The 13,081-nt window shown below is 40.3% G+C and overlaps 1 protein-coding gene across 1 annotated transcript; it reads left to right on the top strand.

The window, feature by feature from the left end:
- The first annotated feature begins 767 nt into the window (after positions 1-767).
- Positions 768-7,739, top strand: LOC114448399 (terminal nucleotidyltransferase 4A-like). Its single transcript, XM_028425317.1, has 12 exons — positions 768-1,641; positions 1,808-1,931; positions 3,091-3,137; positions 3,460-3,580; positions 3,684-3,791; positions 3,883-4,011; positions 4,096-4,309; positions 4,537-4,663; positions 4,965-5,068; positions 5,168-5,346; positions 5,428-5,550; positions 5,640-7,739. The coding sequence occupies exons 1-12, from the start codon at positions 959-961 to the stop codon at positions 6,087-6,089; spliced, it is 2,409 nt and encodes an 802-aa protein (XP_028281118.1). The 5' UTR covers positions 768-958; the 3' UTR covers positions 6,090-7,739.
- Positions 7,740-13,081: the final 5,342 nt, after the last annotated feature.

The following is a 13,081-nucleotide window of genomic DNA, read 5'->3' on the forward strand; positions in this document are numbered from 1 at the left end:
TGTGTGTGTGTCTTTGCAATGTATGTGATTGAGCGGTCTGAGCCAATAGACAATTGGAACGCAACAATGAATGCCGAATAGGCTTCATTAGAGAAGTTGGCAATAGGAGTCAAAATGAGGCCAGATTAACCGAACCAGCAAAGCGCTATCAGTTCGTTATAAATTCAACTTTTTCTTTCTTTCTTTCTTTTTTAATCAGTCGGCATTTCTTGGTTGCCACTTGTTTGTATTCTTTATATTCTTCCCGGGATCATTTGTGTTAAATTTGGTAGCAAGCATAGACCGAGATACGCCATTTCCTGCGTTATCTTCAAAATAAAAGCATAACCCTTTGGAATATGTGCGTTCTGTTCCAAATCTATAGGAATTATATTACTTTTTAATCGGCCCTTTAGTCTTGCGCAGTTTTTGAGATAAAGAATAACGGCCTATAATGTCAGTTTTGCTAGTTACATTGTAATCGATCAGAAATATTTTTGTGCCGTACTCTGCCAGACTTCCTACAACATTTCCTGTTTCAAAATGATCAATGAGAAAAAAATGCCAGGAGTGTGAATAAACAATATTTTATGTTGATAAGCATGTGTGTGCATTAGATTTTTCCCTTTGCTTTTATTTCTTGGCTGTAAAAAAGGCAGAACTTCCGGTGTTTCCGGTCTGCGACTATCATATTTGATTCCTTTCTGCCGGCTGAGGGGCGTGTTCAAAGATTTAAATCCCTCGAACATGCGCAGAAGCTGACCCGTGCTGCTGGGTGCGCCATATTGGCTGGCTGTATGGGGAGTGGAGTTGGGCAAGCCGCTTGAAAAATCTAACCAGTTTCCGGACATGAAACACTTCGAGGATAACGAGTAATTTAACGCGGTAGGAATAATTAGTTTCCTTGAGTGTCAAGTGTTTATTTTCTTGAATTGCGTGCAAATTTATCGTGAAGAGGTTCTCAGCAAACTCGAGTCCAATGGATTCCAGGACCGCTTGGATCCAGCCGGAGCAGAAGGGACCTGCCAATTCCCTGTGGATGCACATTTGGGAAACCTCTCAGGGATATGGAGCAAACTCCGGCGTCGACAACCACCTCCACCACCAACGTAACTTTGCAATGCATAGTGCAAACTCCACGGACTCACACGGCGAGTATTGCAGAAATGTAGCACCGCCGCCTGGAGTTGTGTTCGGGAAACTGCCGAAGCGAGACGGCGGCGGAGAGAGGGGAAGTGTCCGGAGAAAGAGCTCGTTGTCGCCGTCCTCCTCCTCTCTTGACTCGGAGGCCGAGAGCTCCTCGCCGTCCGGCTCCTCTCTACAGATCGATAATTTGAACGTCACAGAAGAGGCCAGCCAGTTTTTACACTACGGCGAGCACAAGTTAAACGAGAACAATCTCCGACACTCTCTACCTTTTCACGCTGTTCAGCAACACTGTCGCAGCATGCAACAATCTGGCGGCCACACCCCCACGGGGATGAAAAATCAGCACGGGAACAAGCACCACCGCTATCAGTCACACTCATGCGGCCGCAGGAGGCAGCTGAATAGAGCCAACACTTTCCACGGCATCAACCCACTCCTGTCCTACAGTGGACCTTATGTAGACTCTTCATGTAGCCTGTGGAAAACCAGACGTTACAGCCCGGGCATCAATGGGTAAGAAGACGGAGAGATTTTATTTAACAGGTCATTCCAATGTTTAGAGAGTATAATTAATGACACTCTCTTGAATTGGTGTTGATTGATTCCTCAGTTTATATTAGGCCAGTTTCTATTGTTTCTCTTTTCACTCTGATTTTGCATATGTTTTGTTCACTTTCAGTCTTCATGAGGAGATTGTGGACTTTTTCAACTTCATGTCCCCAAGACCTGAGGAAGAGACCATGAGAAGAGACGTTGTGAACAGAATTGAAAGCGTCATTAAGGACTTGTGGCCCACGGCAAGGGTGAGTGGGGACAGGAGAGAGGTGCAGGTGCTGTGATTCCTGTTGGTGAAAGCTATGGTCTAGTTTGGAATAAACACTGCAGCCCCTTCCACACTGGATTTAAAAACACACACATACAAAGACCCAGTAACAATTGGCTTTTGCATCTAGTGGGGAAATGTACAATAAAAACCATGGTGTATGTGCTCATTTTTATTTTTTTATTTTTGCAATGCACCTTCACTTGCCGCCATGAATTCTGGTCAGCTGAAGGTCCTTATATTCCAGTGTTAACCTTTGTCTGATCTCTTTGAAGATCTACACCTTTGTATTTCGTCTGGTCTGAAATATATTGAAAGGTTTTGTGTCAAAAAGGGAAACAAAATCACAAAGAGGCTATTCAGTGGCCATGCTATACTGAAAGCCATATTGTGTTTGATTTAAAACTAGCCAAGATATCTGTGAACTCGGTGAACTGAAGAGAGGAGCAATCATTTTTCAAAGTAGGTGCACACAGAAGCTTCAGGCTAGCCTCTCTCTCATGGGGATTAACGATTGGGTATACCTAATCGTTAAGGATGTAAGGAAAAGAGATTAAATAAATAAAATGGAAAGGCAAATGTTTTACATCTAATTATTGGTACAAAACAATTGTGGAAACACAATGCAAGTGTGTAACAAGTCAGCAGATGATGGAAAAGGCCTGGGTCAGCACCCCTGGGCAGTTTTCACACACTTCAAAGTTACAATTGGTGTCTTTTTTTTAGTGTACCGTACCCTTGGTTTTTAAAATTTGATTTCCTTGCAAACCTTTAATGCGCAGTATAAATAAATATTATTGTCTTACAAAGTCTGTATTCGGGTTGTTTGGAGCTGCAGTGTAGGCAGTTAACAATACAAATAACACCATATGTCACTTACTTTCCTATAGTAGGATTAGTGCCTCCTTTTCCCCTGTACACCACTAACTGAATCTGTGCACTTCAGAACAGATCTTTTGCTTTTATAAACTTATCTTGGCCCTCACAAATGGGCTTTACTTTATGGTTTCTTAAACTCTGGTAGCATATTACCGTAGTTTAATTTTGTAGCTGAATAAGATTCTGGAAATTAGATATACAGTGAGGCTTGAAAGCAGGATGTCAGTGCAGCTTTTATACATTTGTCTTGCTCTTTGCAGGTGGAGATATTTGGCAGCTTCAGCACAGGACTGTATCTTCCAACAAGGTAACAGTTTCCGTTCCTGTACAGTGTGACCTTACACTGGCCGCTTTTAAAATGTCTGTGTGCTAGTTTTAGGAAGTGGGAGGGCTATTTTTGGTAGGATATACATTTTTGTTTTTTGTCACAGCTATGATGCTAAACTGCTCACTGTGGCTGTTAACACTGCTGAAAGTTTTCTTAAGTAGTAAGAGTTGATTTGTAGAAATAAACCACATTTCTTGTGCAAATGAACTAGTTAGGTTGAGCAGATTATTTTTGGAAAGTTAGTTCTGAATTAGGACTTGGTTGCAAACATTTTGAAAACATGTTTCCATTTTGTTTTCAGTGACATTGACCTGGTGGTGTTTGGAAAGTGGGACCATCCTCCACTGCAAGAACTGGAGCAAGCCCTGAAGAAGCACAATGTGGCTGGGCAATATCCCATCAAGGTCCTCGACAAAGCTACGGTAGGTCACCAGAAGCTGTTTATTTGACTTTGCCGGTCTGTTCATCAGAAGATTTTGACAGGTTGCAACTTGCATTTTTAATAAATTCTTCATGGTTCTTCAGGTGCCAATTATCAAGCTTACTGACCACGAAACAGATGTGAAAGTAGACATCAGCTTTAATGTAGAAACTGCTGTCAAAGCAGCACAGTTCATCAAAAGCTACCTTAAGGTAAGCCTTTTAACATTTGACACTTTAAATGGACATTAAAGCTCTTTATTTGCGGGTTGACTGTTTTTTTTTTTCTTTCTCTGTTTTGTAGAAGTACACTGTTCTTCCACCACTGATCTTTGTTCTGAAGCAATTTTTGCTTCAGAGGGATTTAAATGAAGTCTTCACTGGAGGCATCAGCTCATATAGCCTTATTCTTATGGCCATCAGCTTCCTGCAGGTAGGGGTTACAAAAATAATAATTCGCATGTGTTTACAAAGTAAATGACAGACATTGACATCTAACTGTCCTCCCAATCACAAGTTACACCCTCGGATTGACACCCGGCGTTCCAACATTAACTTGGGTATCCTGCTGATTGAGTTCTTTGAGCTGTACGGTCGTGATTTCAACTACATGAAGACCGGCATTCGGGTGAAAAACGGAGGTGCCTACATGTCCAAGGAGGAAATGCTCAAAGCCATGGGGAATGGAAACAGGCCATCCATGCTCTGCATAGAAGATCCAATACAGCCAGGTCAGACTAGGAGTTGAAATGTATGAGTAAATATGTGTATGGGACATTGCTGTAGTAAAGATTCATCTTTTTTTCTTAAGGAAACATGTAAAATGTGCTAAAACAAGGAAGAACTAGTAATGGGAACAACAATAGGTGCAAAAACAGTTGATTTATGGGAGCTACAACGTTGACCACATGTTCTGTCATGTTTAAAATCTCCTGTGTTTTCATGCTGTGATCTGCAGGGAATGATGTGGGCCGAAGTTCGTATGGAGTTCTACAGGTCAAGCAGGTGTTTGACTTTGCCTATATGGTATTGAGCCATGGTGTTTCTCCCCTTGCACGTGCATACCCCAACAAAGAGTATGACAGGTTGGTTTCTTTAACACCGCCGTTTCTTTCTCTTTGTGACAACATGATTTATTTGTCATGGTGGCAGTTCCCCTCCTCTCATATTGTAGATAGAAACATGTATTAGAATAGATATCACAGCTAAACTATGTTCAAGTGGAGTCAGTAAAGAAATAGGTCACTTTTTTTAATAACGGTTTCAACATAATCCTGTCCATGTCATGTGACTAGTGCATATCATATTTGAATGCTGTATTAGCAAGCTTAGCAAACATGGCTGATTTTAAAATTTTTAATAAATCCATCATTCTCCCTGTTACAGCACCTTAGGACGAATCATCAAAGTCAGCCCAGAGGTGCTGGCCTACAGAGACTGGACAATCAAGAACTGGGGAGCTAAGCAGTTGGCGAAGCTGGAAAGCCACGGTAACTTTTGAGCATCACGTTGTACAATTCAGTCTAAACATTTCACACAAATGCACAAATCAAACGTCTTCTCACTGGTAGTATTCTGTTTAATTCTAGATGTAGATGCCTGTGAGCAGGACCTTGCCAGGCTGATGCTGGTTGAAGAACAAAGAGACACCTCTTCCCCTCTCAGTGCTGATTCCCTATCACCCTCCCCTGTCTTCCTGCCCAGCCCTCAACACCATTCGTCATCATCCTCTGCTTGCTCTCTGTCCTCCTCCTCTGGAAGTGACATAGTAAGATCAACAAATATTGTTTCTTGACGCATTTACGGAAAGGTCTATAACTAAAGCTCATTTTCATGTGTATTTTTCCAGGAGTCAGATTCTCCTCAAAACAGCAGTGCTGCTATCCAGCTTCACCCTCTCACCATGGCCACAGTTCATTCGATGATCCAGATGGCCACACGTCCAGCAGGCTTTATCCACACCCCTTGCCAGGTTTGTCTGACATTTTATCCTTTTTCTCTAATGTATCTAGACAAGGTTAAATCATTTTTCCCATCACAATACATATTTTTTTGTTCCAGGTCCCAATGTCCCTCCCAGAAAACATCTCCATCCCCTCTCTCTCCGAATGCCAGTTCTATCACGAGAACCCACCTGCGATCAGTTTTGTGCACCGTCATGCAACACAGGCTGCACAAGTCTGCCAGCACACAAACTCCACAAGCCCTCTCCCCAGCCCCCTCCACCAGCTTCACCGCCCTCAGGTAGGAGGGCAACAGAGTCACATGAACACATTGCGATCCAACTCCTATGGTTCATTTGAGCCACACAAAATCAGTTTTAAGCACAACCAAGGCGGTAGCCTCCAAGGCCAGAATCGCTCTCAAGTTAACTTCAGTCCCCAGCGCAGGTTTGTCCCCCAGGGTCATAACACGGCACCAGGTTTCAGGAACCAGCAGCAGCAGTACAACTCTAACAGCTGGCGGCGCAAAAAGAGGGACAATCTCCGTGCTCTTAACCAAAGCAGATGAAACACTTTCTGTTGGTTATTGAAGACCTTTCTCAGCCCATAATGACACATTTTGTTTCCTTGGAGGCTCTCAAAACTGCACTTGGGTTGTGCTGTAATTCAAATGTCAACTCATGTTGTCTTCGGTCTCAGATGTGTACATTTGTTACATCTGAGCGATGCACACCAGCACGGACTTGAGTTGACTGATCCTCAGCCTGGGTCCTCTTACCAGTCTCCTCCTGGCTGGCTGAAGAGCTCAGTCAAGGTTCGATTTTACATGCTACTTGAACACCTTGGAACATCATGTGCCATAGCAGAGATTCATAAAGCCACCTCTTGAAATTTTGACTGTTACTGGGCTTTTCGTATCGGGTATGATTCTGTCCTCTGAATGCCACATCCCACATTAGCTCGACTCTTGAGTAGGAGCTTTTATAGGTCAGATTCCAAACTCTGGACTGAAGTGAAGCACTACCTTTACCTGTTTTTGGTGTAATGGCACAAACCAGACCTAGTCTCAAGTGCTTAAACTGTGATGACTTGCTTGAATGTACCAAGTGTCTCTTTTTGTGTGTCATTATCTTTTGTTGTTATTTTTGTCACTGAGGGTTTTTTTTTTTTTCCACATCGGCACTATGATGTTCTGTACTGTAACCATTGCCACCTTATTTTTTACGTTTGTTGCATTTATGTGCAATAATAACTTGCTTTTAACTTAATTTATTTCACATTTTTAGTTTTATTTTAGGGGTTCTCCCCACTTTGTTTGCTTTCTTTTTTTTTTCTATACAATATTGATCTGTGCAATAGATGGATATAAGGGCCTAGAAGGAATGTGTCTGTGTTCGTCTGTAGAGCTTTCCAGCAGAAGGGGGAGCTATGGTGTAATGTTAGCAATGTGCCAAAAATTGAGATGCCAATATTTTTTTCTGTTGTCACTTGAAACTGCCTGTCCAGATACTTCTCTTCCATTATTTCCTCATCGGAAACATATCATTCAGTAGATTGCTATTTATTTATATGTACTTCCCCTGTCTGTATAGGGAGGGGATTTATCTTTAGCAGTGTTACTTGTCATTTCAAAAATAGTCGGTGCTACTTATTACCAGCAAAGTGCTTGTTTTCTGCCTTATCTCCTTATGATTCTGTTAAAGCAAACAGGTTAACTGCCTTCTTAAATGACCAAATCTGCCCTTTTTCCCCTGTGCATAGCCAGAGCCTTGTGTTTTATTTTTTTTTTCTTCCTAATATGCACTGCCAGTTGTTTTGGCTTTTTTTCTTTTTTTACATACTGCTCTAGGTGTCAGCTCAAAGAGCAGACTTATGCTGCGGTCAGTGATTGTTAGTATTATCCTTTTGTATTCGTCTTCATTTCAGCTTAGCTGTACAAGAGGTCCTCATGCCAGAGATTTCCCCTCTGCCACATTTACAGTCCAGTATTTCTACGACAAGGTTTCAAAACTACATGGTTTACACAGCAATCTGTCAGGAGATTTGGTAGAGCCTACAGCCAGAAGAAGATCTGGTGAATTCGTACGTGTCGAACATCTGACTATTGTAACACCCTGTGTACCAAAAGTATACTGTATGCATTTACCTATCCCTCTGTTTCCAGCGCAGCTTTTTAGCAAGTCGTCTCATGATCTGTAGGTTGCCACAAACCAAATCCCCAGCTCGTATCTGTGTAATTAAGGATGGGTTGTTGTGTGTAAACCACTGACGTATAGATGTATACCCTTGTTTTTTATGTAAGTTTTCTAATTTTTTTAATAAACATTTTAAAACGCCACTGCAAGTTTGCTGTGTTAATATTGTTTACCCTTTGAAGGGTTTCAGGTGTTTAATCATGTGCTTTCCATATTGTTGCTGCGACATGTAATGGTAGTATGTGTCCACATATTCAGAACACTTCATATTTATCCGTGTTCAGCACTTCATCAAGGAGCATTATTGCTCCTTCATGTTGTAATTCCTCGTCATCTCAGGTGGGGGCACTGGTGGATAATTTGTTGGATTTGCAGGAGAGGGGTCTTTTCACTTTAAGTATTAAAACGGGGTGAATGGAAGTAGAATATGACAAAGGAGGGGGGCTTTCAATAAAATCACTCCCCTTGAGGTTTAATCACTGGAGGGTTAGTAGCCGAAACCTTCATCTTTTTATTCCAATTAAAACAATGGCAAAAGGGTGTCCCCACAGTGACCCCTTTTACTCTTTCTTCGTTCAAACTAGCTGACTAAGGCAGTATGAAATTACCCTCTAAATCCACTTCAGCCACTTTCTTGGAACCATCTTTGATTGTGAAGGGGTGGTACTTTGGCTCAGCTGAAGTTCATAATATTGTTAAAAGCTGGCTCTTTGTTCCTGATGGATAGATTAACCAGATTACATGAGCATTGATCCTGTTCTGGAAATCTGCCAGCCTTGTCAGATAAGAAATTCAGTTTGCACAAGTTGTTGTCCACACAAGTAGTGTTGCAACATAGTCTGTGTATTTATATCTAAATGCATATCCACTTTAAATAAATGAAGCACATAGTCTTCAGGGACTCTGTGCCTCGAGCTTGCGTCCTCTGCAGTTAGTAAAAAGAACACTTGACTGCTCAAAATGCTCGCAAGAGGGACACAAACCCACAAGAGAACATCATACCAAGCATATAAAATCAAGTATTTTACTGGGTTGTTCAGTATCCAACATGGTGAGGAAATTTTTGTCTCAGCTCTGGTTCCAGAGGGACTATGTTTAAGCTTTTTGTGACTTTTCCCATGCAAATCAATACAGTATAAATGTGTGAAACCCGGGCATGCAGAAATAACCAGAGAAAGTTCTTCTTTTCAAATCCCACTTGCATTAAAACTAAAGTTCTTCTAAGAAAATGTCGATAGTTACCTACCTTCAGGCTGTTTGTGGTGGAACATCTGCATCTTTACCCTTTGTCGTCCCATGCACAGGATCTCCACAGTGCAATGAGAATTGGCATGTGGATGTAATTAGTGTTTGCAAACAGCATTGTTCAAATGGCAGTCAGTGAGGGCTAAGACAAAGGAGATGTCAGTCAAGTCTGAAGTGTCATGTTGTCAAGAGACTCCATTTAAGCAGACAGTCTTGTGAATAAATGTCATTTCTCAGTGTCCTTGTGTTTTTCATTTAATATTCAGCTATTCTGTTGTCATATGAAACTGCTGCCTTGAAAATATTTCCAGCAAGGTTAACACAACAATTATAATATAGTAATAATAATTACTTATGAATTTTAGTATTATTGCACTGTATGGCTTCACTGATGTTTAAATTGTGTTCCAGCTGTCACATGTGAATTGTGTCATGCCAATCACAGCTGCTTGAAAAGACAAACTGCACAGTTGAGTTAGCAGTATTTAGTATTTTGACCTCCAGTGTAAGCCAGGCTGACTCATGACTTAGCATATAGGATCAAGAAGAGAATGAGCTTGGGCAAAGTGTCAAACAATGCTGCTGGAAGCCTGTGCACTGATCGACTCAATTGATTATAAATCCAAGTCAAGCCTAGTTTCAATAAAAATTACTTAAAGGTCAGCCCCAAAGTCTGTTAACGTGAAGGTCACACCAGGTAGTCAAGCTATTATGCATGCAAACGTGTTTTTATGTAGGACGCTGAAATCCAATGTAAGCTTTTAGTTCATCTTTTACTCTAATGGCACCTTTGCTTTGTGGGTTTCTATCAGCTCATGCTGTAGTGGTGTTATAATGTTCTAAAAATACACCTCACATGCCTTTCCTCTGTTTTCTGCCAGTTATGCATTAGTTATTTTTCTGGCTTTTCTGTATCTCTCTGGAACACAGAGAAAACTGTGATCAAAGGCTCAGCCTTAACCGCTGACAGGAACAGTGGTTCAGAACATTTCTACTATTATGCTATTTACACCACGGGGCCACCCAGACACAGATGATGAGATCACAAAGTGTACGAAATGGAGACGATACTATGAGACATCCCGTCGAACGGAAGAGGAAAGAATCAATGAGAGAGTAAAATGAAGAAATGAAATGTTTGTGATTGAAAGATCCATTCAGAGTTAAATCTTGAATGCATCGGAAGCATCGTCATCAATAATTGTTTTCTCTTCAATTCAGAATACATCCTTTTATAGTGCACAAATCAAGGTAAAATATCTTTGATTTAGTAACACCACTTTAGGATTTCACTCTTCTTGCACAAACACACATATGTGAAGTAGAAAATTGAACTCATAAGGAGATTTTTTCCCCCTCTTATTGCATATTTCCCTTTAATCCATGTTTACACAGGATCTGTCTCTACATGTTACCAGTGTTTTATCACCATAGGCCCATAATTTGGGTTTGTTGTGGACCTTCAGAGCTTCATTTTAAACCACTTGCACATACCAGTGATCCCTCTTCCTTCTAAAACCAGGCACACACACATTAAGTTACCAAGGGATAGCTATTTAAAAATGTGTCTAAAATCAGAGCCCATTAATATGGGCCCCGTGGCTCTGTGTTCATTTAAGTTTTATTCGCACTGCAGCTTCTAAATAGCTCATCTCCCTTATTTCTTTCTAAGAGCATATCCCTCTCAGCTAAAATCTATAACCTCCTGGCCTAGATATCTCTACTTACCTTGATTTTCATTCACAGTTCAGTCCAGTGTGTTCACTTGAGATATCCTTTCTTCTCCAGCTCAAAGAGCCCTGATGGGTTCTGTATTCTGCCTGGTAAAATAGCTCCTTTCAGCCTCCATCCAGTATAAAGATCACTAATGACCAGTATTCAGGTGTTTCACACAAAACCTTTTTTTTCTGTCATTAGTTTTCTTTTTTTAAGAAACAAACCTCACCTCCAAAGCCCTTTAACGAAGAGTGTACCGGAGCCTATTTACACCTGTGTTTCTGAATCATTTCTTCATTTTTTTGATTTCTTTGATTTCTCATCAACAGTGTTGACAGTGCTCACTTTAAATTGTGTTAACAGTAACACCACTGAGGCATGACCCTCATTAGCCATTGTGCTTGTTAACACATGCTACTCTGGAAATTTGTAAAGGTGTTAGTAACAAAAAAAAATAGTAAGTGTGTGACTGTATCTCTCACTCACAGTGTTTATGGAAAAAAATATTTCCCATAGTATAAATCAGTCATAGAGACAAGGAATGACGTGTGGTGCTTTGGTTTCTGAATCCCCTGTGATATTTACGTGGTTTGTTTTATCGGTTTCTGTAGTGTTCAGATTGCATAATGTTAGCCTCCCACTTGGTTGATTGATTTGTTGGGTGATATTCTCTTTTCAAACAACAGGAAAAAAGCAGTACATCAATAATCCTTTATTTTCACATAATAAATGTGAGGATGGGGTTAGGCTCCTAACTATCGCACAGTAATGCTGGATTCTGATTGGTTCTGCTATACAGGAGTATTGCTATGTAGAACAGACCATCACTATGGATACAGTTCTGAGTTTAAGATTATTTTTAAATAAATAATTTCTGTTGTAACTGCATAAGTGTATCAAAATAGTCTCTTCTTGGAAAATGAAAACAATGAACTGAAATGTGCCAACTGACAATTAAATGGAGCCGGTAGGTTTGTAATTCATTCAGGTTTACAACTGATTTAATTTGCTCTTAATGGAAATATTCTTATCAACCATGCTTTCAACACATAATGTGTTTATAAATAAAAATCAACAGAAGCTATATTTGCCTCCAAAATGTTTATTTTTCGTTTTACTAATGCTTCTGAATGGATGCTGTTGTTGCTTTGTGAATAGCAGGGCTGAACATATTTATGCTTATCACACACACAAACAAAAATGGCAGTTGCTGCTGTTAGACAAACATGCAGGGGGTTCAGTTTGTATTTTTAGAGATATTGATTTTTTTCATAAAATACTTTTGTTTTTCAATGGTGGGTTCTTTGAGGGTTAAAACATTAAAAACAAAAAAAACAACAGCACATTTCAGACAAGAGCATCCTTGATTTGTAATGTTGGGGTTTGTATCTTTCCCTGTGGCCTCTTTTGCAACATGCTCAGGACATTAAGGATGGAACACTTGTATTTCTATTTCACAGAGTAAAAGACATACCATCTTTTTAACAATACCTGTCAGTCTCTGCCGACACGGCATGCTGTTTGTCACAGAATATACAAGCATGCTGAGATAATGATTGAGGATCTCCAGGGGACAGCTGTACAGACACATGGGAGGATGATCAAACATCTGGATTTGCAAGGAGAGCAGAGGAGACGTGTAAGAACAACAATCATATATCAGCTGCTGCAGCATTCATGCAAATATGTTCAGGTTGTGCACAGTCTTATAATTAGCTGTTGTAAAAAGCCGAACAATTTAATAATGCTAGGCTAGTGTGAAATGATCCCTATAAAATTCTACTGCATCTTCCATTCATGCTACAGCTCTCAAGGTCTTTTTTGCCACACAGCAGAAAGACCTTGCTGGACTTTGTTCCATGCCTTGTTCATTCCAAGAAAAAAGCAATGAAAAAATATGTTTTGTTGTATTTTTCATTTTATTGCCCACTTGGAAAATATGTAATGTCAAGTAAATGTATTAATAGTACATTGAGAACTGTTCTCAAAACATTGAATGAAGCAGTGGACGCCAACTGTCCTTGAAGAAGACATTGTTCAGAATAAACAACCAAAAAGCTAAAGTCTTGCTTTAGATGTTTACATACTGCTCAGCTGTGCTCTATAAAATACCAAAAAAAAAATCCTCTTACTCACATCCAGCATCCTTTCTCCGGCACTTTCAATAACTCACTTTTTTCCAAAAATGTACAGGCTTTATTTTGTAAATCGCACCCATGGGAACAACTTCTGTACTGCTATGTGAAAAATATCAAATTGATTAAATTTAACAACTTGTTTTCCCTTAAATGAAATCCACAAACAGAACCATGGGAACCTTGTCCACTTTATTTCTGATGGTATGCTGTGAAGCATTTCCCTCTCTCCGATCAAGCACAGGTAAACTGTGCACTTCCTACATTTC

This window comes from Parambassis ranga, chromosome 16, assembly GCF_900634625.1.
Source record: "Parambassis ranga chromosome 16, fParRan2.1, whole genome shotgun sequence".
NCBI lineage: Eukaryota > Metazoa > Chordata > Actinopteri > Ambassidae > Parambassis > Parambassis ranga.